At 36.1% G+C, this 27,500-nt stretch overlaps 1 protein-coding gene and 1 long non-coding RNA gene across 2 annotated transcripts in view; one reads left to right on the forward strand and one right to left on the reverse strand.

The window, feature by feature from the left end:
- LOC136855434 (homeobox protein engrailed-1-like) overlaps positions 1-3,476 on the reverse strand; it is a 50,562-nt gene extending 47,086 nt beyond the window's left edge. The window contains exon 1 of the mRNA XM_067132452.1: positions 2,089-3,476. Coding sequence (XP_066988553.1) covers positions 2,089-2,833 — 745 coding nt within the window. The 5' untranslated portion in view covers positions 2,834-3,476. The remainder of the gene's footprint in view (positions 1-2,088) is intronic.
- Positions 1-27,024, forward strand: part of LOC136855435 (uncharacterized) — a 97,072-nt gene extending 70,048 nt beyond the window's left edge. Inside the window, exon 3 of the long non-coding RNA XR_010858030.1 lies at positions 26,908-27,024. This is a non-coding gene — a long non-coding RNA (uncharacterized lncRNA). The remainder of the gene's footprint in view (positions 1-26,907) is intronic.
- The last annotated feature ends 476 nt before the right edge of the window (positions 27,025-27,500 follow it).

Genomic DNA, 27,500 nt, shown 5'->3' on the forward strand with positions numbered 1-27,500 from the left:
TTTATTTTCCCAGATTTTATGACATTTTTTCCGTTTCTTTGTCACATTTTGTCTGAATTTTATGGAACGAAGTAATAAACGGTCTTAAAAATGAATGACGTAATACATGACGTATTTGTTCATAATTGATTTTATTTTAAAGTTTGTCACCCGACAGCCTTTATTAATTCATTTTTTTATATCATATGCTTTTCATAATTCCGTTTTTGTTTCTTTGTACACATATATATATCTTCATATAAACAAAATTATATCTTACTGAAAACTAAAGTAGATATGAAGTAAGCGTTAATTACTATTTATGCCCAAACGAGAGAGAGAGAGAGAGAGAGAGAGAGAGAGAGAGAGAGAGAGAGAGAGAGAGAGAGAGAGAGAGAGAGTAAATATAACGCAAATGTTTGCATACATATTTACGCTTAACAGAGAGAAAGACAGAGAGAGAGATAGAGAGATGGAAATATTTAGCAGACCTTTGCATAGATATACCTGCATATGTTTGGGAGAGAGAGAGAGAGAGAGAGAGAGAGAGAGAGAGAGAGAGAGAGAGAGATGGCAAACATTAAGCAAGTGTTTGATTACATATACATGCCAAGCGAGAGAGAGAGAGAGAGAGAGAGAGAGAGAGAGAGAGAGAGAGAGAGAGAGAGAGAGAGAGAGAGATATGAACCCTCACTCATCACATACCATACATCAGAACCTACGTCACGTGCTTAAAGTTATTGTAATTACCTTTGCATAAGCCTACTACGGACCTCGCTTATAACAACCACTTTCATTTCGAATGAAGCGAGATATTATTTATTTACGTTTGCCGAAAGTTATGGCTTATATTAAAAGAGAGAGAGAGAGAGAGAGAGAGAGAGAGAGAGAGAGAGCGGTCTTCGTAGAAAGGTGTTTATAATTTACCAGGTGTAAATTCGGGTTCGTATTGGGGATTGGGTGCATCATTTCGTTATGTTTTTACAGTTGCTTCGGATTATTATTATTATTATTATTATTATTATTATTATTATTATTATTATTATTATTATTTTACAGTGGAGGTATTATATATAATTATGTATATATATATATATATATTATATATATATATATATATATATATATATATATATATATATATATATATATATATCTAGTTTTCTGTACACTAGAGTTATACATATATATATATATACAGTATATATATATATATATATATATATATATATATATATATATATATATATATATATATATATATATATAAATATAAATATACAGAATATTTTACCTTCCCAAGAATGATCGACAGATCTCCTAAACGCTAAGTAAAATATATTTTTCATTGCAAACTGCTTTTCAAATCTACTAAATGTTCAAAAACCTCATTATGATAAAATGTCCGATCTTTCGTCAGTGGTGTCTGAGGAGACTAATAAGTAATAGTTATTTAGAAGAACTGATTCTGTACGTTGATTATCAAGTGGAATACGGACTGTGGTTTTGGTAATGATCGCTGAATATTTCTTCAATTCAATTTGAATTCCTTGATGTGTAAGGCCTCTGCGTGTTTGACTTTTTGTACCCTGATCCCTGAGTATTTCTTCAATTCAATTTGAATTCCGTGCTGTGTAAGGCCTCTGCGTTTGACTTTTTGTACCCTGCCTTATGGTGAAATAAGAATATATATATATATATATATATATATATATATATATATATATATATATATATATATATATATATATATATATATATATATATATATATATATATATATATATATATATATATATAAATGTACACAGACAATTGTGAGTATATATATAAAGCATATATATGTATATATATGTATGTATATACATATACAATACATATACACATACGTACATACATACACTCACAATTGTCTTTCCGGTGTACGTGCTCCCTCGTGTACAAAATGTTTACATGAGTGTGATTTGTTTTTTTTATTTTTATGTAGTGTAGAAACTATAAATGTAAAAATATTAATACTAATAATTTGACGTCGCTTTCCACCTGAAATTCCTTTGGTTTCCACGAAAAAAATTTGATGTGGAACAGATAAAAGTCTTAGATACTCACAGAAGGCTGGAAGTCCAGGAAAGGGCAGAGGCAGGTCTGGAAGTCCGCGGAACAAGTCCCCGCCAACCCCTATCAGTCCAGGATACCACCACGACTCCACGCCCTCGCCCTCCTGCGGGCGCACCGGCGCCAGCCCGTGCGGCGCCGACGACGGCGTCGCCGCCGCCGCTGCTGCTGCTGCTGCTGCTGCTGGAGGCGTCGTGGACGCTTCTGTAGGATCGGGGCTGCTGCTCGAAGGGCGCTTCTTCGAGTTCGACGCCAGGGACCCTACCGAGGCCCTCCCGAAGTGGAACCTGGGGAAGGAGTTTTCGGGCGGGGAGGGCGTCGGGGAAGGAGTAAGAGGGGCGTCTCCTCCTCCCCCTCCTCCTCCTCCGTCTTTTCGCTTGGCGCCTTCCTCCTCATCCTCCTCCTCATTCTCTTCCCCTTCTTCCTTGTCCTCAGGAGGATCGAGTCCTCCTCCGCCGGGCGTGATCGTCAGTCCTGGGAACAACGTCACCCCAGAGACGTGGGGTTTGGGGCGTCGGGGTTTCTCCCTGTGGCTGAGATCCAGGGGGATGGGCGTGGGTATATCCCTCATGGAGGGGGGCGGAGGAGGGGGAGGAAGAGGAGGGGGAGAGGCACGAGAGATGATCGTCGGAGGAGCTGGTTTCTGGAGGTCCTCGTCACCGGCGTCCGGACTCGAAGGAGCCGATCGGGGCTCTTCCTTGGGGATTTTTTGAAGCACGTTGATCGTTTGGTCTGCCATCTTAAGTAAGCGTTTTTGTGAATGAACCTTTCTAATATTTTATTTGTATATATAAATATCCTAGGAGAATGCAACCTTAACCACGTGGTTTTAAATAAATTGAAGTATATCTAAATGACTAGATTTTCCTACAAATCACGAAACTTAACCATGTTCTCTAGAGTTTCTTCTTACACATGTCTTAGGTCACTTCGGGTATGATAGAGACACCACGCCCTTGAGAATCTCCTCGAGTCTTTGGTGCGCCCTCTGACGAGTGATGGGCAAGAGTAGCCTCCCAGAAGAAGAAGGAGCTGCCGCTGATGACCAGGTAATAGGAGGTAATAGGACAATATGCCGCACGTGATAAGGTCCCGCACGTGCTCAGGTGAGCCTGTGGAGGCGGGGCTTAAGGGCAGGTGTCGAGGTGCCAGAAGTTCGATTCATTGACATTTCATCCCACGTATTTATTCTGTCACTCATAATAAAGTCAACGGGCAATTATATTTAACCTATAATTATTTTATTATAAAATATCTAAGATGCATAATCATAAAATTCGTGAAATTAATCGTAATAATAAAAAGAAATATTGGACCTTTATTTGAGAGGCGGGACTAGATTCGTGACGTCACGTGCGTCCCCCCGCGCCATTGGCCATCCGAGAAATTAGATCAGTATTGTTCTTGCAGGGGGGGCGGTCCTAGAAAAAAAAGACACCCCCTTTTTTCAGAATCCTTGGTATATTGTTTTCTGTTTTATGACTCATTGATGTTAGCGCTTAAGGATCGATAAAAGCATATTACTTTTATGTTTCATTTACCGGGTGATTATGCCCTCTCTCTCTCTCTCTCTCTCTCTCTCTCTCTCTCTCTCTCTCTCTCTCTCTCTCTCTCAGTATTGGGATTGTACTCTTATTCTTATCTATTTCACATCTTGAACACCAGGCTAAGTTCTGCTGAATTTAGAGATGGCATGCTTAGGACAGAGAGAGAGAGAGAGAGAGAGGATGGATAAGTCCTGATAGCAGGTAAGGTAAAAAGGAACAGTCGTGACCATAGTAGTAATTAGTATAAAGGTAAGAAAGGGATGCCCTCCCTTTTTGCCTGTATATAGATAATTGAGTTTCTTGATTGCATTTCGAATTAAATTATTTGTGAAAGGTTTTATTGTAAATTATAATTATAAGATGTTGTGGAATTGAGAATGTACGAGTTCGTTCAGTGTAGGGTGAGTGGAATATATGTATATGTATATATATATATATATATATATATATATATATATATATATATATATATATATATATATATATATATATATATATATATATATATGCTTCACCACATTGAAGTTCAGTTCCTTGTTTAAATGTAATAAATAAAAGTTAAAGGATAAAATCTAATGAAATATATAAATGACGATTGATAAAAAACACTGAAATGAAATGAAAAACAATATGAGCAAACAAATCAACGTTGTAACTGTTATAAAAATCCTCAATTGTAACCTAAGACAAACAAGTAAAAACCTTCAGCACAGTCAAGTTTTCTGTACAGCCACTACAGCATATAATCAAGGCTGAAAATGAATCCCTATCTTTCAGTGGTCTCGTGCTCACCGCTATGAGCATGACCCATGAAACTTCTAACCACGCCCAGTTGTAGCCTATCTATATCGTTGCCAAGCATGATTAAAGCCACAACAATAAAATAAACTACTGAGCTGAAGGGCTACAATTTGGTATATTTGGATAACTGCAGGGTGGGTGATCAACATACCAATTTGCAGCTCCCCTCTTAGGCTCCAGATAATAAAGATCAGACGGGCGAGGACCAAGAAAAGTGCGGACGGACAGAGTGCGAGAACAGAAAAAGAAGTTTCGGCGGACTTAAAAATGAAACAGAGAGAGGACTTAAGGAACCATTGAAAGGGCACAATAATTTTCTTTCAAGGGCTAAAAAACTGCAGAAGGACTTAAGTATATATAAATATATTCTATATTATATATATATATATCTTATATATATGTATGGTTATATATACGACATCTATATAATATATGGATGGGTTATCTGTTAAAAGAGATTATTTAACTGCACTTGTCGTCGAGGGGTATTAGTCCTGGGGTGAGCTATGAGGTCAGTAACATCACCACTCTGGTTTTGACATGGAAGGTTACTATTAAAATATATAGCAATTTATTATATATAGACCTATAACGTCACGTATAGTGATATAGAGATAATGACCCTATAATATATATATATATCATTTATATATATATATATATATATATATATATATATATATATATAATATATATATATATATGTATGTAGAATATTTAGTCAGATTAGGAAATAAATATATTGAATTTAGAGTTTCATAACAGAATTTTTATAGTTCATTATTTATGTACAGAGCCATGTTACATCTGTAATCTTATGCTAATTTCGTCATTTACCATCCACGATGAATGATGAATACCCACATTCATGCCCACATCCACCCAAACCTCACATTAATGCCGGCCAAAATGACAAAACATTCAAAACATTCCTCGCACCAAGGATTAACTTCTGCCCTCTTCACTTAAACAGGCTACATGTCCAAATGATTATATCTTGCGAGCGTGGAAATGCAGCCCTTTTTTTAATAGTTTGTACCAGCTAAAGCCACTGTAATACGTTTAATCTAGTTTCTTTCTCTCTCTCTCTCTCTCTCTCTCTCTCTCTCTCTCTCTCTCTCTCTCGAAAATTTAATATTCTCTCTCTCTCTCTCTAGTTTAATATTATACTCTCTCATCAAAATTTAATATATACCTCTCTCTCTCTCTCTCTCAAGAATTCAATATAAAACTCTCTCTCTCTCTCCTCTCTCTCTCTTCTCTCTCTCTCTCTCTCTCTCTCTCTCTCTCTCATTAATTTATATACCAGCTAGGCAAAAACCATCGCCAATGGTTTCAAGATTTCTTCTCTCTCTCTCTCTCTCTCTCTCTCTCTCTCCTCTCTCTCTCTCTCTCTCTCTCTCTCTCTCTTGTAAGTTGATGATATCCCTATATAAGCTGTGTGCTCGCGTGCAGCCAATCAGGTCCTTGCGACGTTTAAAGTCCACACCCCCTTCCCATCCCATGGCTCCATGATCGGCTGATCAGGGTTGACTTGCGTGGTGGTTTTTGACTTTTGCAATGTTGGAGGAGAGGGTCCCTCCCCCCCTCCTACAGGCCACCCCCTCGCTCAAGTACCGTTTATATTCGTTTAATTTAACTGTTAAAAGTTGTTTCCTTTCGTCATGAGTTCGTCTGTGATTTTATTGTATTTTTCTCTGTCGTGACACTAAATTATTAAGCCGATTTCTGGTCTAAAATGGACTGACTTGGAGCATTTCATGTTCATAATTCATAACTATTTAGTTTCTGTTCGTTATTTGAGAATTGTTTTTGTTAATGCAATAAAATCATTTTACGGAATCAAATCTATATGAGAGTATTTACTGTTATGCTATTTGATGTTTGTTTAATTTTAAATTAAGTAACTGACATAAATTAATGATACTTTAGGAGATTTCTGTTTGTAATCTATAACTTTATAGCAACTGGTACTTTTTCCTGTATAGTTGAAAAGTCATATAACAACGGAATGTTGTGACCAAGATCATTTTCATTCTTCATAGTAAATTTCAAATGGGTAAAATTCAGACCCTCATATTTTTGGTTTTGCAAATGACTTTACTTTATTCTTGTTCATAAACGATCCTACTTTTAAAACCCAGGAATTTGAGAATGTTTGTGTTTGATACGACCTCATTTACTAAGAAACTTCTTTTTTTTCAAAGAAAAATGGATCTATTTCGATTTCCTAGCAATTTTTATTTTTCCTTTTTTCAGCTCCGTGGGGCAGGGTGAGGAGTGCACTGTGGCAGTGTAGGGTTCTGCAGCGTCCCTTCGGCCCCTTTCTTTAACCTCTTTCTGCTTTTGCTGTTACACTCCGTTCTATTCTCTCTTCATCTTACTTTCTCAACTCTCTCCTAACATTTGATTCACATTGCAACTGCGAGCTTTTCCTCCTGTTACACCTTTCAAACCTCCTTATCCCTCAATTTCCGTTTCAGCGCTGAATGACCTCATCAGGTCCCAGCGCTGGGCCTTCTTCAATTCTGTATTCATTCTGTTCCGGTTCTCCCAAGAGAACTGAAGCCTTATATATACAGAAGTATATATATATATATATATATATATATATATATATATATATATATATATATATATATATAGATATATATATATATAGATATTTTTAATTGAGCCGATCACCAACTCCAGGGTCATAAATCTTAGATGGCTTATGGAATGACATCAGTTAAAAAACTGGGTTGAGCTTGACCGACTTTGCTGTTTCTCAAGACAAAAATTGTTTTTGGGCGATGTAGAAGCTGGGAGAGATGAATTTAATGTTTTATTATTATTAAGTATTATTATTGTGTGTGTCTATTATCTATTACAGGATCTATCTCTGTTATGAAGTGTGCAACTCAAGTGAATTTAACTGAATTTCCCTCTATTATATACAAATTTTGTTTGGGTATGTGTGTGTGTGTGTGTGTGTGTGTGCGCACGAGAGAGAGAGAGAGAGAGAGAGAGAGAGAGAGAGAGAGAGAGAGAGAGAGAGAGAGAGAGAGAGAGTATGTATGTACGTATATATTTCTGCTTCTAATGATCATCATTAGATTTCCGCTACATTCAGCCATACATCACAGTATATTTTTCACGTTGTTGTATATATAGAATGACTTTCACTTACCTTTCTATACTTTCCCTTCTTACAGTGACGTCCTTTTGCGCGCGCTCATGCGCGTGAATGATGGCCTCAGCTGTTCATTACAGCCTCCGGGATAACGAGTGTAAGAGGGTAATCAATTGGGGTGGTTATTATCCTTCATAGATAATTGACGGTGTGCACGCGAGTGACAAAGATGCTTGGGAGAGAGAGAGAGAGAGAGAGAGAGAGAGAGAGAGAGAGAGAGAGAGAGAGAGAGAGAGGGGTGGGGGAGGGAAGAGAAATTATTTTTTTGATATGAGTGAAAATTAAATCTCTGCATTTAACACAGAGATGGAATGAGGAGAGAGGAATTATTTTGAGTGAAAAGTGAAATCATGTATTCAACTTTGGGATGGAGAGAGAGAGAGAGAGAGAGGAGAGGAGGGAAGGGAGGTATTTTTTTATATGAGTGAAAATGGTGAAAGCACAGTAGTCAACACAGGATGGGGAGAGAGAGAGAGAGAGAGAGAGAGAGAGAGAGAGAGAGAGAGAGAGAGAGGATTATCTTTTGATATGTGTGAATATTATGAAATTCATTTTACACAAGATATTGAGAGAGAGAGAGAGAGAGAGAGAGAGAGAGAGAGAGAGAGAGAGAGAGAGAGGTTTATCATGAATTTAGCAATGCATTAAGTAGAGTTTCCATGTTTTCCGATGTTTGGCAAGTGGATGCCATTGAATATTATTCAATGCAGCACATGATCATTTTGAAGTCAGTCAACACCATTACTTCATATGTGACCAACGTAAAAGATTTCGTTTTACTGAGTTAAAAGATTAATTTTCATCGGAAGTTTGGCTATGTTCTCTCTCTCTCTCTCTCTCTCTCTCTCTCTCTCTCTCTCTCTCTCTCTCTCTCTCTCTCTTCAGCCTCGCTAGGCAGTTCGAAGTCTCGGCCAGCTAATGGAAAGAATTAGAGAATTTATTTCTGGTGATGAAATTCATTTCTCGGTATAATGGTTCGGATTCCATAATAAGCTGTATCAGTTGCTAGGTTCAGTGGTTCTTAGCCACGTAAAATAGTCTAATCCTTCAATTTTAGCTAGCTAGGAGACTTTTTAATCAGCTCAGTGGTCTGGTAACTAATATAAACCTTTATCTCTCTCTCTCCTCTCTCTCTCTCTCTCTCTCTCTCTCTCTCTCTCTCTCTCTCTCTCTCTCTGTATATATATATATATATATATATATATATATATATATATATTATATAATATATATATATATATATATATATATATATATATATATATATATATATATATATATATATATGTTATCTATATATATGCATTTACATATATTATATGTTTGTGTGTATATATATATACATATATATATATAATATATATATATATATATATATATATATATATATATATATATATATATATATATGTATATATATATATATATATATTTATACAATATATATATATAAACAGAATACATAAAGAATATACATGCTCATAACCTAAATAATTTACACATAGCCTATACATTGCCCTTGTAAAAAAAAAACCTTACTGCCTGAGAACTGGCAGCCAAAAGAACTGTAAAAATAAAAGATCTCAATTAAAGACTCTATGAAGACGTAACCGCCTTCTAATAAGGGTGTCATAATGTGGTAATGGCGCCCCCTGGGGAGAGTTTAAAAGTTCTATCTTTCATCCATTCTTTACTCTCCCCGAGGTTACGTACTTTTCATGTTGCTGGGCAATATTTATATATTTATATACTTTATATATAATATACTGTTTATATATATATATATATATATATATATATATATATATATAATATATATATATATATATACAACTTAATATATATAATAATATATATATATATTTACTATTCTCTTATTATTTATCTATCTGGTATATGTCAATATTTATTTTATTGTTATTTTTTGTTATACATCTGTATACTGTATGTTTTTATTTTCCTTTCACTAAGTTTTCTCTTAAATATATCAGTATCTATGTTTTATTATCCTCTGAAGCCATCTTTCTCTCTATTATATATTTGAATGTGTATATATATATATATATATATATATATATATATATATATATATATATATATATATCTATATATATATCCTATGCTATATATATTCTAAACTTCTTATTCTCTCAATAAATCTTATCTTTGCAAATATACATATACAGCATGTATACACAACACGTAAATACACGTTATTATTATGCAATATACACACAAACTTCTTACTTACAGAAACAGAAAGTTATATAATACCATCGCGAGACACGTGGTCCCTTCAAATAGCCTCTGAATCCATTGATCTTTTATCAGTGGAAGCAATCCGATCACCCGCCCAAGTATGGTATCACAGGTCCCGATCCATAACGGGGTCAGGGGAGGGGTTGGCTAAATGATTAAACCCCTTCCCGGAGACAAGATTGAATGGGATTGAAATAGGAGATACCTCCAGTCATGTATTTTCCAGCGCTTCCTAAGGGGAGTGGTTGGGATAAGATGGAATAACTCCCCCCGTGAAAGGAGTAGGGATAACTCCCTCTGAAAGGAGTAGGAATAACTCTCCGTGAAGGGAGTAGGGATAACTCCCCCCATAAATTAGTAGGGATAACTCTCCATGAAAGTAGTAGGAATAACTCCCCCCTGAAAGGAGTAGGGATAACTCTCCCCTTGAAAGGAGTAGGGATAACTCTCCTTGAAAGGAGTAGGGATTACTCCCCTTGCAAGGAATAGGGAGTACAGTATTCTACTAGAGAACATTACTTAAAGTAAATATTCTCCCCTGAGAGGAATTTCTCTCTCTCTCTCTCTCTCTCTCTCTCTCTCTCTCTCTCTCTCTCTCTCTCTCTCTCCCAATGTCTGTGTGTGTTCAAATGATCAGTCTGTCTGTGTGTCCTTATCCTCCTCCTCCTCTGTCCTCCTCCTCCTCCCTCCTCCTCCTCTCCTCCTCCTCCTCCTCCTCCTCCTCCAATGATATCCATGGTAGGTTTCTTCCGTCTAAATAATCTTCTTCATTCAAACCCATGTAAATCTGTCGGCCATGGAATTGTTCTGGTATTGGCCCGCCTTGGTTTTCCTCTTCCGTCTCGTCGCTTCCTCTCTCTCTCTCTCTCTCTCTCTCTCTCTCTCTCTCTCTCTCTCTCTCTCACACACAAGCTGAATGATTGATTAAAAAGAAATAAAAAATATGAAGATTTTTTTTCAGCAATCATTTAGAGATAAGTACCCAAAATTGCATTCAGAAGAGAGAGAAGAGAATACTAATATTTCTATAAAATCTTTGGTATTTCTTTGGATAAATAAATGACAAAAACACTCCACTGAATATTACGTACAGATAGTTAAGTTGACTTTGTAAGGGAGAATCCTTACATAAGAAATCGGGACCTGTCAATCAAACGTGTGCGGAACTGTCCGTGCTTGAAAAAAGTTGAGAAATAAATATATAATTAACTAACAAACTAAAACTACCGAACTGAAAAAAATAGATAATTAACTAACAAACTAAAAACTAAAAGTAATGAACTACCAGTGGTATACTGAAATGACGTCCAAAAGCTGATTTGCCTACTTTTTAAAATTGGAGGGTTGATTTATCAAAACAACATTATTTTCTTTTAGAAAAATTATGACCGCCATCAGTGTAGGCGTTGATTGATAGTGGCAGATGAGGGTCAAAGGGAGTTACCACGGAAGAAGAGTCTTATCATCATTATAATACATCATTGTTACTGTTGTCATTGTTTTTGTTGTTTTGGGTGAAAAATCCACATTATTATTATTATTATTATTATTATTATTATTAGTGTGTGTGTATTATTATAGCATCAATAATAATAACACGTATATAGATATCTGCATTTAGTTGACTTTCGGTATTCACTATATTATTTATGTTTTAACCCAGACTTTTGATACAGGCAAATAGTACTCTCAGTAGAGAATATTATTGATTTTTTAACAGTCATCTAGCATTCCTAAAGAACAATCAGAAAAAGGTTGTTGACCTGCGAAGCAGAATTAACTAATTCAGTTTGAAATCCATGTAAATTAGTTATTTTTTTAGTATGTATTTGCAAGGCTGAGTAATAGTTAGTTATTACACAAATTCATCGTCGTAACGTTTGCCTCTTTAAGACCTTATTGCACGGAGTTAAGTACTGCTTATTCGGCCCCTTTGATTTAGGATTCTTTGTCATAATATTTCTTTTATTTTATACTCCAACAGGAATTTTAGATGTATATGTAAAACGCTTCTGATTTGCGTGTATTGTTTAAGATAAATACTCCTACCCACATAATACATTTATGCACGTGCATATATATATATATATATATATATATATATATATATATATATATATATATATATATATATATATATATATAATTAGATAATATCGAATCCTACATCATACAACTTTCCATAAATTTATTTTTACTTCGAAGACACAGAAATTTTAGTAATAAAAACAGTGGACCTGTGACCTAAAATATATTTACATAATGATAGAGTTTGACCCTGCTTGACCTTGGGCACCTTTTTCTGAAAAACTGGTCACTTTTTCCGGAATCGGCCAAAACCGTTTCATTAGCTTTGATTGCCTAATGTCAGTTCTGGTTGCCGAACGCGTGTTTTGATTGCCCAGTGTGAGTTCTGATTGCATAATGTCAGTTTTGATTGCTTCTCGTGAGTTTCGATTGCCTGATGGCAGTTTTGATTGCCCAGTGTGAGTTTTGATAGCCCAGTGTGAGTTTTTTGATTGTTCAGTGTGAGTTTTCATTGCCTAATGTGAGTTACCATAGCTCAATTTGAGTTTTGATTAATCAGTGTGAATTTTGATTTCCCAGTGAGTTTCAATTGCCTATCGTGAGTTTTGCTTGCCTGAAGTGAATTTTGATTGTCCAGTGTAAGTTCTGATTGCCTCATGTGAATTTTGATTACCTCATGTGAATTTTGATTGGCCAGTATAGGTTTTGATTGTCTAATGTGAGTTTTGAATGCCTCATGTTAATTTACTAATGTGAATTTTGATTACCTAATGTAAGTTGTGATTGCCTAGCGTGAGGTTTGATTGCCCTTTGTATGAAGTAAAAGATCTCATCCATTGCCTCTTGAGTTTTGAATGCCTAACATGAGTTTTGATTGCCGAATATGAGTTTTGATTGCCTAACATGAATTTTGATTGCCGAATATGAGTTTTGATTGCTTAACATGAGTTTTGATTACCTAACATGAGTTTTCTTTGCCTAACATGAATTTTGATTGCCGAATATGAGTTTTGATTGCTTAACATGAGTTTTAATTGCCTGACATGAGTTTTGATTGCCTAACATGAGTTGAGATTGCCCAGTATGAGTTTGATTGTCGAGTATGAGTTTTGATTGCCTAATATGTGTTTTGATTGCCTAACATGAGTTTAATTGCCTAATATGAGTTCTGATCGCCTAACATGAGCTTTGATTGCCTAACATGAGTTTAATTGCCTAATATGAGTTTTGATTGTCTGCCATGAGTTTTGAATGCCTAACGTGAGTTTTGATTGCCGAATATGAGTTTTCATTTCTCTTTGTATGAAGTGAAAAGATCCGCCCATTACTTTTTGGCTTTCCAATGCTCGCGAACGCTCCCATAAACAAAAGCTCATCGGAGCATCATAAGAGCAATATCAGCCAATTGTGTGTTGCCATTTATACAGTTATGCCCCTAATTCACTCTCTCTCTCTCTCTCTCTCTCTCTCTCTCTCTCTCTCTCTCTCTCTCTCTCTCTCTCTCTCTCTCTCTCTCTCATAATTTAGGTCCAGCACTTAACTACATACTTCCACCTTCTGACGTCCGAACATATTTATGTAAGCTTAGCTTGCAGAAGCATTACGTTCACGTGTCTCTTGCCTAGAGTAGAGAGAGAGAGAGAGAGAGAGAAGAAGAAGAAGAAAGAAGAAGAGAAGAGAGAGAGAGAGAGAAGAGGAGAGAGAGAATCTTTTTCTCTCCCTTCCGGATGGGGTGTAGTTTGAAAGGGTTAACTGGAGAAACTCTCTCCTCTTCTCTCCTCTCTCTCTCTCTCTCTCTCTCTCTCTCTCTCTAACTTTTGTAGAGAGAAGAGAGAGGTCCTAGTTTCAACTGTGGGTGGAGCGGATCTCGTGAGCGTAACGGAAATGGGGGTTTATAGGCGTGCTCTTGCGAGACAGAGTTTCGTCGGACTTATGGAAAAGTGGGTTTTTCGGTGGGCCCTTTTAGTGTTTATAGCCCATCGGGCCTCGCTCACGCACTCACAAAACTCGCTGTTTGAAAGGGATGCTTTTTATTTTTTTTTTTTGGGATTGAGGGGAAGGGAGGTTTGCGGTAAGAACTGTGGTTGGTGCAGTCATTGATTACAGTGTAAGATTGTGTGTATATATATATATATATATATATATATATATATCTCCTATATATATATATATATATATATATATATATATATATTATATATATATATATATATATATATATATATATATATATATGATGTATCAGTAGTTCCTCTACAAAATAATTTTGCAGTTGTTATACCCACTATTTTCAAATTTTTTTATTATAAACTAGTCACAGCAATTATTGGGCAAAATTGTTTAAATATTTATGCGTGTTCTCAGTAAATAGTATCTTTTCATATCTCGGTTCTTTCTGCTCTGTGTCCCAAACTCGACTAACTAAGCAACCTATTGCTCTGACAAAAGATTCCTACAACTCTAGATCCAAGAACTTTCAACACCCTTTTACAAAACAGAACCGTTTAATTTCTAACTAATTAATGTTTATTTTAAAGACAGGAAGTTTGTCACGGTGGATGGAAACTAAGAAATTGGAAAAATCAATGTTTACTTGGAGTAGGGCAGAGTGAAAGCTGCTGACTTTTGTTGGTAATTTGTGGTTATATTACCAGATAATGGTAAGATGAGAGAATAGGTATATCGCAGAATAGTTTGAACAGGAAAGGAAGATTGGTATTTGCAAAAGTTTTGAGGGAAAATTCGAATGTCTGTGAAAACTAGTGTTGAAATATACTGAGGGATTGTTTAACCCAGGGCTGTCCAAATTGTTTAGTCTGAGGGCCACTCTTGAAAAAACAAAAAGTCATGTTGGCCACCTGTGTGTATGTATGTATATAAAAAAGAGAAATATACTTTTACTTACTTTTCTGTAGAGGGCCACTTTCAAAATGAAACGGGGGCAATTTTGGTCCAAGGGCATGGGGTTGGACGGCCCTGGTTTAGCCGGTCTTCCTTTATGGTAGTGAATTGTGGATGTCAGATTGGAATTAATATAAGTTAAGAACTCTTGAGACAGTTTGCTGCTCATAAAAAAAAAAGACATCAGTGTCTGCTACGTTAACTCTTTAAATGCTGAGTTACGAGCACTGAGATCGTGTTTGTAAGGTCTGTGGTTCGATCCTGGCCTGCGACCTACCAGGAGACACAGGTGTGAATGGACACTTAGGTACCAGCATCAGCTGGGGCCATGGAAAATGGCATACGGTTATAAACTCATCCTTAGAGACCATATGAGATCCTGATGGCTTTACCAATATGGCGTCCCGTTGATATATATATATATATATATATATATATATATATATATATATATATATATATATATAATATTTACTTTCAGAAGAATGGTTCTACGTTTCATCCACTAGTTTCCAAGCAGTGACTTATTGGGATGCAGTTGCTAGCCCCATACGGAAATACTTATATTTTTTATGTTTATTTAAGCACTTTTTATAGTTATTTATCAGTGAATCATCTTTCATAAGGTGAATTTATTTGAGTAACCAGTAGAGCCACTCCAGTGCACCTCATGCGGTGCACTGTAGGCATTGCTCAAGGTTCTTTGCAGCGACTCATTGGCCCCTAACTCAACCACATTAATTCCTTTTACTGCATCTCCGTTCATATTCTCTTTCTTCCATCTTACTTTCCTCAACCCTGTCCTAACAATAGATTCACAGTGCAGCTGCGAGGTTTTCCTCCTGTTACACCTTTCAAGCCTTCTGTTTCTCTCAATTTCTGTTTCCAGAGTTTGACCTTTGCCCCTCAGGTCCCAGCGCTATTCTGTTTGTGGCCTAAATCTTTATATTCTGTGCTATTCTGTTACATTTTATACTGTTCTATTCTGTTCTACATTCTATGTTCTTCCACAGTATTCTATTCTGTTCTTCTATTATATTCTATTTACTCCATATTCTAATATTCACTCATATCACCTCTCCCCCTCCCCATACACATTTGATCCCCCTTCCTCATAAAACAGTTCAGATTTTCCAGTTGTGTTATGCAGGTGAAACAGTCCGACTAACTTCTCCCCCTCACCCATGAGCCCGTGTTTGGCGGGTCATAGATCGAAAGATCCCCCTCCCCCAAGAGAGAGTAGAGAGAGAGAGAGAGGAGAAAGGTTTCCATGGTCGAAAGGCCATTGTGATGAAGCACTGCCGTTTAGTGATAACTTGTAATAGACTAATTCATCTTGCAACCTTCCCCGCTCTCTCCTGGCACGGCATTTGACTGCTGAAAGTATTCCTAACACGTTCTCCTCCTCCTCCCTCCCCCTCCCCCAGCTTTCTTTTTTTTCTCTCTCTTTCTCAAAACCTGGCAAGCAGAGAAAGGTCCTCTGGGTCTTCAGAAAAAAAAAGAGGCTGAAATGAGGCGGGTTAAAGGGTTTTTCAGGGGGGTAGGTCTAGGGGAGGGGGATGTGTGTGTTGATGTACCAGCTTAGGCAATTGGTTCATTAGCCGGCCAAAGGGCCAATCAGTGCTCGGCGTGTGACCGCTCTCTCTCTCTCTCTCTCTCTCTCTCTCTCTCTCTCTCTCTCTCGTGACTAATAGATGGAGAGGCCAATGGGAACCAGACATCTGCGCGCCAAATAACAGAAGAAGGACGATAAACGGTGCCGCCGCTGGTCCGCCTAATACTCCCTCTAACGAAATGTTTATGGCGGGAACTAGCTCTAGCTAGCTCTCTCTCTCTCTCTCTCTCTCTCTCTCTCTCTCTCTCTCTCTCTCTCTCTCTCTCTCTCTCATTCTCTCTCCTCCTACTCCTTCCTTGGCCTCGTCTTTGTTTTAATCAAATAAACGATTAGATCAGTGGTCGCATAAGTCTAACAAATGTTTATATGAAATAACCTCTCTCTCTCTCTCTCTCTCTCTCTCTCTCTCTCTCTCTCTCTCTCTCTCTCTCTTCTCTCTCTCCTCCTTGCTGGTCTCTTCCTTTGTTTTATAAAAATAAACGATTAGATCAGTGGTCCTCATAGGTCTAAGGAAATGTTTATGGCGGGAACTAGCTCTCTCTCTCTCTCTCTCTCTCTCTCTCTCTCTCTCTCTCTCTCTCTCTCTCTCTCCTTCTCCTTCTCCTTGCGGGTCTCTTCTTTGTTTTAATCAAATAAACGATTAGATCAGTAGGGCAGAGCACGGAAACACACCTGCCCTTCGGGAGAGCGTTTTCCAATCAGGAGAGCATTTTTACGACCGGCGTTTAGACCGAGGCACCCGCCAGCAGTAAAGAAGTGATAGTCGGCACGAAAATGCCTCTCATTTCCAATACAGCCGGGGACTATATACACGTATTTACCCACCGTCGTTTCTTGCCGTTTTTTACCGTCTTTCCAATAGCGAGCTGTCTTGGGAAGGGCGGGGTTGGACTTGGTATAACAGGTAGACTCATCCCCCCTCCTCGGGAGAGCCAGGTATATACGGTCAGCTAAGAGCCCTCTCCTGTGGTCATTGCGTTATTTATTGTAATGGGCATTAGACACACACACTCGTTATTTTTGCAAGTTTAAGTTTCGCCTTCAGGGGGCGCGGCCCCCGGAGTAAATATTTGTACTGCTCGGGAGGCGGGAGGAGAATTTAACTCAAGACGGGCGAAGGGTTTTAAAAGGCTCGTTTTTGCAAAGTCGTGAATCTGATGGTCTGCAGAAGGCACGCTGTTAGTTCTTGCTGTTTTTTCAGGGGAGGGGGTAATTTTAACTACGAAATTAATATATACTCTGTGAATGTCATATTTTGAATTTTGGAATTTTTTTATGTTGTAAATTTCAGTAAATATGAGTAAGAATATTGTGAATTACGAATTTTTAGTTCTTGCAGTTTTTGGGGGGCGTGTAACTAGAAGTATGAAATTAATATGATCTCTGTGAATTTCATATATTGTCTTTTTTATTGTAAATTTCATTAAATATGAGGAGAATAATGTGTATTACGAATTTTTAGTTCTTGCATTTGGTTTTTTTTTTTTTGTTGGGGGGATGTGGTTAATTCTAAGTATGAAATTAATATATGATCTGAATTTCATATTTTGAATTTTGGAATTTTTTTATTGTAAATTTCAGTAAATATGGGTAGAATAATGTGAATTACTCATTTAATATTTACCCTGTGAATTTCATGTTTTGAATTTTGAGAATATCAGTTTGCGTGAAGTTGATTAAATGTAAGTATAATAATGCAAATTACGATTTTTAAATTAATAATATATATTCTGATTATTTCATGCATTGATTCTTGAACATTTTTTTTCAGTAAATATGAGTAGAATAATGTGAATTACGAATTATAGATTAATATATATTGTGTGAACGTCATATTTTGAATTTTAGAAAGGACTCTTTTCCCCAATTTGATTCAATATGAGTAGAATTATGTGAATTGCTAATTGTAAATCAATATATATTCTGTGAATTTCATTTTCTGAATTTAGAAAGTTTTGGTTTTTGTGAATTGGTTCAATCTAAGTAGAATTATCCATATTTTTTCGTACAGAAAATCAGATTTGTATATAAGTTCAACCTGAATCATGTAGTAGGAAAATAAACGGAAGATTCTGTAGGAAAAAAAAATTCCCCAGTATTTAGTTTGGGATAGAAAGGGATTCCTTTTAATATGAACACATCCTTATGAAAAATCAGTTTTGCAGAAAAAATTCAACTGGTTTCATTTTATATGAAATTAATGGAAGATTTTGTAGAAAAAACATCGACTATTTATTTTGTGATAGGAGAATATATTTTTTTTTAACGTGAACATATTCTTACGAAGAACCAGTTTTGTATAAAAATTCAACCTGTGTCATGTAAGAAAATGAAAGGAAGATTTTGTAGAAGCAAAGAAAATTAGCCTTCTTTTAGTTTATGACTGAGAAAGGCTTCTTTTAATGTGAATAATAATCATGAAGAAAGATTCCACTGATTAAAAATAGCAACTTTATTATTATTATTATTATTATTATTATTATTATTATTATTATTATATGATGATGATGATGGTGATTATTATTATTATTATTGTTGTTAATTATTATTATTATTATGATTATTATTATTGCTATTATTATTATTATTATTATTATTAATATTATATGGTGATGATGATGGTGATGATGATGATGATGATGATTATTATTATGTGTGTATTATTATTATTATTATTATTATTATTATTATTATTCAGAAGATGAACCCCATTCATATTGAACAAGCCCAAAAAAGGGGCCATTGACTTGAAACTCAAGAAGCTTCCAAAGAATATGGCGACCACTAGAAAGGAGTAACAGAAGGTAACGAGAATCACAGAAAGAAGAGATCACTCATTAAAAAAGAAAAAACAGAAATTAACAATTTAATGAATAAATAGAAAAAATGAAAGTTAATGACTAAAATACAAGTAGAACTGTATTAGGGTAGCAATGCATTGCATCTTAGCTTGAACTTCCACAGAACGCTTTGTTGTGTGTTGACCACTAACCTTTCGTGAGGAACCACCGTAGGACGAGGTCAGGTGGGCGTGGGCGTGGTGGGCGGAGAAGGGGTGGGGGTGGGGCCACCAGTGATACCTCGTCCATCATCTCTAACAATCTATGCCTCATTGGGGCTAGCCCTCCCCCCTCCCCCTTCCCCTCTCCCCGCTCTCATAGGCTATTCATATGGTATATAGGGATCTGCTAATACTTTCTCCCGTTGTGATTTACACAGTACGGTGTTTTATGGAAGTTCTACTGTTTATTTATTGTTATTTGTGTGCGTCTGTTATTTTTGTAATTTTTTTTTGTTATTAGTTGTTGGTTTCTTTGATATGTTCGGTTATATATATTATTATAGTTATTTATATATAATATATATATATATAGGCATATATATATACTATATATATATATATATATATGTGATTTAACTGAATGAAAATATATTAATGCATAAAATAGACAAAATCACGAAGAAAAGATGAAACAATGAGGTGATGCAGAGGCCTTTCGACTTGTCCTTTACTCAGCTAAGTAAGGACGACAAGTCGAAAGGCCTTTTGTAACCTCTCTTTCTCTTTTCCATCATGGATTTTGTCTTCATATATATATATATATATATATATATATATATATATATAATATAAATAATATAATATAATATAAACATTAAATGATCTATATCTATATATGTATATATAATATATATATATATATATATATATATATATACAAATATATATAATATCAAATCCACATACATTATAATATGATGAGGTATCGTTTTAGTTTAGTGATTGGACAGGTGGCTGGCTAGTGGGTATAACATGAAGAAAGCTGGGTTTTAATGGAAAGTATCTGTGAAGTCCAAAGATCGGAAAAAAATTTAAGTGAAACAGTTTTCTTAGGATAAATTATTTAAAATATTTAAGTGAAGGGGACCAACGAAAATGGAGCAGTGAATATTGATAAGAGTAGCGGAAGAATGGAATTGGAATAATTAAACTGGTAATGTTATGAAGAGAGAGAAAATGTCACAGGAGTAGTGCAGGATTTCAAGAAGGCTTAAGTGAAAGTAGTAAGGGTTCACTATTTAAAATATTTAGCAGGGATGTTTAGCGGAAGAAAAGATGAGAGACTGTGTGAGAAGAGAGAGTAAAAATGTCACATTGGATACTCAGTCAAACAGAGAAGGTAGCAGGATGTTTCAAGACATGAGAGAGAGAGTGAGAGAAAGGGAAGAAGTTATTTCACTATATCACAAAATCAGTCACACAGGAGAATCTTCGTCGAACTGTAACCGTGCATGCAGGCCGGAGGAGAATATTCCAGACATGGGAGAGAAAGAGAGAGAGAGAGAGAGAGAGAGAGAGAGAGGAGTAAATGTAATGCACATTGTATACAAAGTCAGTCACATGGAGAGTCTTCGTCGAGCCAGAGAGAGAGGGGAGAGAGAGAGAGAGAGAGAGTAAATGTAATGTAAATTGGATACAAAATCAGTCACAAGAGAATCTTCGTGGAACTATAACCGTGTATGCAAGCATTCAGACATAAGAGAGAGAGAGAGAGGAGAGAGGAGACAGGGGATGTGGGGGGGCAGGTGGCTGGGGTTGGGGGAGTACGGTCCCGTTTTTCCTCCTGCCTCCCTCGGCAAAGTTCTGTGTATAAAACCTTAAGTCCCATCAAAGTTAAAACAGACGTGTAATACCGTAGAGTTTTCCGCCTGACGTGGCTCCATGATGTTAGACCGGATTACGCTCTCTCTCTCTCTCTCTCTCTCTCTCTCTCTCTCTCTCTCTCTCTCTCTCTTCCTTCCCTCGTATGTCTCCTCATCCCTCGGTTTCTGCCTCACTGCGCTTCGTATATCGGTGATTCCTTCTGTTCCACTTCCTCTAACCACTTGCTTTCTCTCTCTCTCTCTCTCTCTCTCTCTCTCTCTCTCTCTCTCTCAGGTTTTATTTGGTTTGCAGCGTTCTGGCGTTTACTATTTTTCTTGCTTTTACGATTTCATTTCTTTGGTTTTTCCGTTTTTATTTTTTATTTGTTTTCCACTTTTTTTTTGTTTATTTGTTCTACAACTGAGAATGTCTTGATGTATCATTTTATTTGTCAGTATATTTTTTTCATAATGTTTTGAATTTTTTCAAACTATATTTTTAAAGGTAGTTAACTTCGAGTGCAATTTTGCATCGGGAGTTCTTACGATATGGGAGTATAATAACTTGTATTTATTTATGTTTTTATTATTTTTGTTGTATTTATTTTATTTTTTATCATGGCAAGCGATCAGTACTATTGATGTTATGTAATAAGACTTCATAGATATATAAATCATATATCACCAGTTAATGTCTAACTTTTTGTATCATTTTTAAGGTTGACTAAGGTTGACCTTTTTCTGCCACCTACATTTAAAAGTTAGATGAAATTTGTCATAAATTGCGATCTTTTTTAGTTTACAATTTATTTGGAAATATTTTATAATTGAGACATTCGTCAAATACTCGTACTCAGCAAACCTTAAAATTTCTTATCTTTAGCAGCTTCCTTTGAAGAAAAACGTCTGATCAGGGGAATTCAATTTTAATGTGAGAATGTGTGTCCCACACACAGATCTGTCCCAGTACAGTATTCTGGATCTTTCCTAGATAGTGAACCCCAAGGGTTTTCGGAGGTCGTTATTTAGCACTGATATTTCTTGGGGGTCATTATCTTTATGATATTTACAGTCTTTTGTATATGTTTTTACGGTGGTTCCCAACGGGCTTGTACTAAACACTGCAAAGGTGGATATACCGGGTTAAAACCGTTGGGGGGTCACTATCTTGGAAAGATTCAGTGTTCTTGTAACGATAAGCGACTCTTGGCATCATTCTTAAAAGCAATCTCTGTTCATTCCATATCTTTCGTGGTTGACCGAAAGGTCGGTATTGCGAATACGCCTTGCATTGTACAGCTATATGGTATAATGCTTGTGAGTTTATTAATTAGATTTGCCCATAATCTTTTCTTTGGATACTTTCAAGTTTTAAAGCAATGTGAATTTTTGGGGGGAATAAATGATTGAATTGGTGTGTAATATGAATTTTTGGGGAGAATAAATGATAAAGTTGATGTGTAATATGAAATTTTGTGGTTAATAAATGATAAAATTGATGTGTAATATAAATTTTTGGGGGGAATAAATAATAAAATTGATCTGTAAAACCTACACTTTCCCAGTCTAAATGATCCACTGGGTGGTTTGATCTTTTGATAATCTTTGGGAATGTAATTATTCATTCCATTTGCCGATGATAATCCCGAGCCGTAATTCCGGCCATCAGCAGGTCGTGGATTGTAGAAAATGAAGCAGGCAAATTAAACTCTGTTACAGCAGCAGCCCTTTGCTTGAAAATTTCAGTTCTTTATAAATCTTTAGTTTTTCCTTCTTTTCAGCAAGAGATGGCTTTGTCTGCTCAAGGTTCCTCAAAGAGGGAAAATTGGAGCCTAAAAAACCTCACGCCTAGCTCCTTCAGGCATGGAGTCAATCTGCGTCGTTCACTGCTCTTTCTTCACTGTATCTCCGTCATTCACTGCCTATCTTTCACTGTGTCTGTGTCAGTCACTGCTCTTCCTTCATTGTATCTGCGCCATTCACTGCTCTCCCTTCAGTGTACCTGCGTCATTCACCGCTCTTCCTTCACTGTATCTGCGTAATTCACTGCTCTCCTTTCACTGTATCCGCGTCATTCACTGATCTTCCTTCACGGTATCTGCGTCATTCACTGCTCTCCTTTCACTGTATCCGCGTCATTCACTGCTCTTCTTCACTGTATCTGTGTCATTCACTGCATCTGCGTCATTCACTCGTCTTCCTTCACTGTATCTGCGTCATTCACTGCTCTTCCTTCACTGTATCTGTGCCATTCACTGCTCTTTCTTCACTGTAACTAATCACTGGTAATAAAGCTCGCGGGAAACGCACACTTCTGCCAATGTCAAGAACGTTTACTACTTTAAAATCAAACTAATAATAATAATAATAATAATAATAATATAATAATAATAATAATAACAATAGTAATAATAATAATAATAATAATAATAATAATAATAATAATTACTCATAGCAGTACGAGTCTGAAGTGGAGAAACAAATCCACAGTTATTTATGGGTACGTATATTTAAAAATAAATCTGCCCAGAGAGCTTTCGGGAATCCGTTCGATTGAAAAGGGGGAACCGAACAGATTCCCGAAAGCTCTCTGTACAGATTTGTTTTTAAATATACTGACCCATAAATAACTAATGGATTTGTTTCTAATAATAATAATAATAATAATAATAATAATAATAATAATAATAATAATAATAATAATAATAATAATAATAATAAGTGGAGCCACATTTAGATGCGGTTAAATCTTCCAGGTACTCTTCTGTCTGTCATAGACCAGCCCAGTCAAGAATTGTATTAGCAACCGTATTTGTTTATTGAGTGTTTTCGTGCCGGTTTGTTCTGTCAAAAAATAGACAGATAAATAAATAAATAAATAAATAAATAAATAAATAAATAAATAAATAAAATAAATACTTTATCAACAAGGGGTTAGGTTAGCATCCCAAATGCTCTTCTGTGACAAGTTATTGTACACCTCTGGTTTCTTACTTTCTGTGATCTAGGGAGCAATGATACTTGCAATAGAAAAGTTGCAATTGTAAAGAATTTAATTTCCCTTGAAACTCACTTTTCCAAGGTTTTTCTATAGCAGTTAGACCTTTACATTTGTGCCTAAATTGCCTCCTCTTTTAGATATGGTCTATAATATGTTTTTTTTAGCTGACGGTAAATTCCATCAGTTGATGTCAGTGTAACTTATGGTAGGTGTCAGGTAGCACGAGTAGTCAGTAACGGTTAGTTTCAACGATATCGGCTGTGGATATTTACCGCCAGGTACAAAACAGCAGACTGTAGTAAAGAAACTTATTCATTTGTATGAAAGTGTGTTTGTGTGGAAACTGCAGGTGTGGGTTAGAACTTTCACTTTTAGGTTTTGTTTCAAAAGTTACTTTAATAATTGTTTACCAAATATAATTGCTTGAAGTTTCCCTTTGTTGTCTGTTAAGATATTTATCACTAGCATTGATAGACATTTTTTGTTTATTGTAATCAGTTGTAATTTACTCAAAATCGTCCTTCATTTTAGTCTGTCTGGCCCTCAGTGTTTTGTAAAGACTCGATATTTTATATTTTTGAAACTATCTGGCCCTCAGTGGTTTTTAAAAAATGGTATTTTATATTTTTAAAACGACTCAAACACTCAAAAAAAAAAAAGAGGGATTTACTTTTCCCTTGAACACTGCGATCATTTTCCCCCAGCGAGTCATATTTTCTTTCCACTCCGTTGTCAAGAAATTCCCCCCAAATTCTGATATGATTTCCGTCGCTTTTCGTCGCCCCATCGCGTGTCTCGCGCCAAATTGAGTCTGAATGTTCCAACAATATTTCCACTTGGCGGGAAAATCAACGTCTTTCTGTATCATCGGGTTTCTAGAGCCTAACCCTCGAGGACGGGAGCCAGGGGATTCTAGGCCTTCGAGAAGGCTGGTTTAAGGCTGGTTTTGGCCTCGTCTGAAGGCTCCTTCGAAGGCCCTTGTGGAGTCGACGGGACTCTGAGAACTGGCACGTGTTGGGAGCTTTTCCTTTAATCCTCGAGTCGACCAATCCACCGCTGACTGCTGATGCCGGCAGCCAGCAGCTATCGCTTGATTGATTAATTGCCGACTGCGAGATGCTGTGATGGCGGTGTAGCAACTCCTTATCGTCATAGATGGTATTGCTTCGTCGTTATTGGGAAGGAGGAAGAGGAGGAGGAGGAGGAGGAGGAGGGAGGGAGGAGGAATCCCAGCAGGAGTATAGGCTAGTACTAGCAGGAGGAAGGAAGGAAGGGAGTGACTGAACTACAGAGAACTCCGTCCTACCTGGAAAGTGATTCCCTTAGACGCATTTTTTTTTCTTTTGCGTTTTTTCCCTTCGACGCAAATGAGGTTCTTACATGTGCAGTGTACACTAGGAAAGGGAGATGACTAGGAAGCTTGTCTTGTCTTGTCTTGTCTTGTCTTGTCTTGTCTTCGGCTCCTGCTGCTTCTTCCTCGAAGGGCTGGGATAGGAAAGAAAGGGCTTTCGGGGAAAAGGGACATTTAAGACACACACACACACACACACACACACACAGGAGTGAGGTTTCTTGAAGAGGTCTGATATGATGTGTATTTATATCGTCGTGTAACTGAGCTGAGTGAGTGGAGAATTGGCGTTAATTTTAATGGGTTATTTTGTGGTTGTTGACGTTTTTTGATTTTCAGGGGAGAGGAGAGAGAGAGAGAGAGAGAGAGAGAGAGAGAGAGAGAGACGTGGTAGGACGTGATGTCAATGGATGAAGGTGGAACATTTTTATATATATATATATATATATATATATATATATATATATATATATATATATATATATATATATATATATATATATATATATATATATATATATATTATTGTATGTATGTATTGTATATGTATATTTGTTACTGTGATCTTGTGGATAAAGAATATAAGTATCTCACATTAGAAATCAAAAGATGGAGAGACCGAGTCTAGATTCGTTTGAAGTTCTCATCTGGGTACACACACACACACACACACACACACACACACACACACACACACACACACACCTATTCATAAATAATGTAGATAACGTAGTGAAGGATATAATTAAAGGAATATAAAAATTAATGAAAATTGTACAGTTCAGTCATCTACGAAAGTAGCCTACCTTGTCCAGGTAATGGCAAAAACATAAAGACTTGGGAATTAAGAAAGACTCAGAGATTCATGATTGACAGGAGACAGACAATAATGATTCGTGATTGACAGGTGTTTGTCTGTGCGATTTTTTCGTCAGAATATTTAACGTCAACACAATGTATGTTTTACGAAAACAAGTAAAAAAATGCGCTAAAGAAAGTTTTCTGTACGGCGTATGATGCTGTATGAAACTCTCAGCCACGGCCCGTGAAACTCTTAGCCGCGGCCCTTGAAACTTCAAACCGCTACCCGGTGGTGGCCTGTGTTGTTGGTACCAATAGCGGTGCAAGACGGACGGTCATCCACTAAATTTAACCGTAAATGAAATGAAAACTACTGAGGCTAGAGGGCTGTAATTTGGTATATTTGAAGACTGGAGGGTGGATGATCAACATACCAATTTTGCCCTAGCCTCAGTAGTTTTAAGATCTGAGGGGCGGACGGACAGACAAACAGCCATCTCAATAGTTTTCTTTTGCAGAAAACTAAAGATCTATATATATTCCAGCTTTGATTGCCAAAAATCAGTTAAAACTATCTAATTGCATATTATGATTCCTTATTATTTGGTAAGGCATTAATGCTGTAATTACCTTTATAGTTTAAATACACACTATATAATAGTCACTTAATAATGCATGCATGTGTGACAGGTTCCCTAAGCTGTGCGCCAGTGAACTTCATCGATCAATAATCTGCTCAGTCAAGTGGCGGTTATACTTACGTGGTGCTGAAATCCAGAAATTGAGAAAAAAAATTAATCTTTTATGGTAAATATAAGATTAATTATGTTTAGTACAATTTAGATTTAGACTATAATTTAATAAAATACCCTCTTTTTTATTTTAAAGCTCATGCCTTTTTTTGGAAAAAATTAAATTATTAGGCCAACTCTTATTTATTCAGAAAAATTACAAGTATCGGTTTTGAAGGGAAATGGGAAAATGAAAACTGAAAAATTAGATAAAAAAAAATGAAAAAGTTATTTTTTACAGAAAATAAAACCGTCACTTTTTAAGAAGGAAGTAAAAGCGTCTGTATTGGAGAGTAGACGAGAAAAACGTTAAAGTTTGAAGGAAAATTAAAAACATTTAAACATTACTTTTGAGATAAGAGGAAAATGCATTTTTGCCTTATTGAGACAAGTTAAAATCTCTCGAGAAAATAAAAGTTTGAATTTTTCATTTGAAAATAAAAAAATTCATATAAAATTTTTTAAAAATTATATTTTTACATAGAAAAATTA

Source organism: Macrobrachium rosenbergii, chromosome 31 (assembly GCF_040412425.1).
Source record: "Macrobrachium rosenbergii isolate ZJJX-2024 chromosome 31, ASM4041242v1, whole genome shotgun sequence".
Classification (NCBI taxonomy): domain Eukaryota; kingdom Metazoa; phylum Arthropoda; class Malacostraca; order Decapoda; family Palaemonidae; genus Macrobrachium; species Macrobrachium rosenbergii.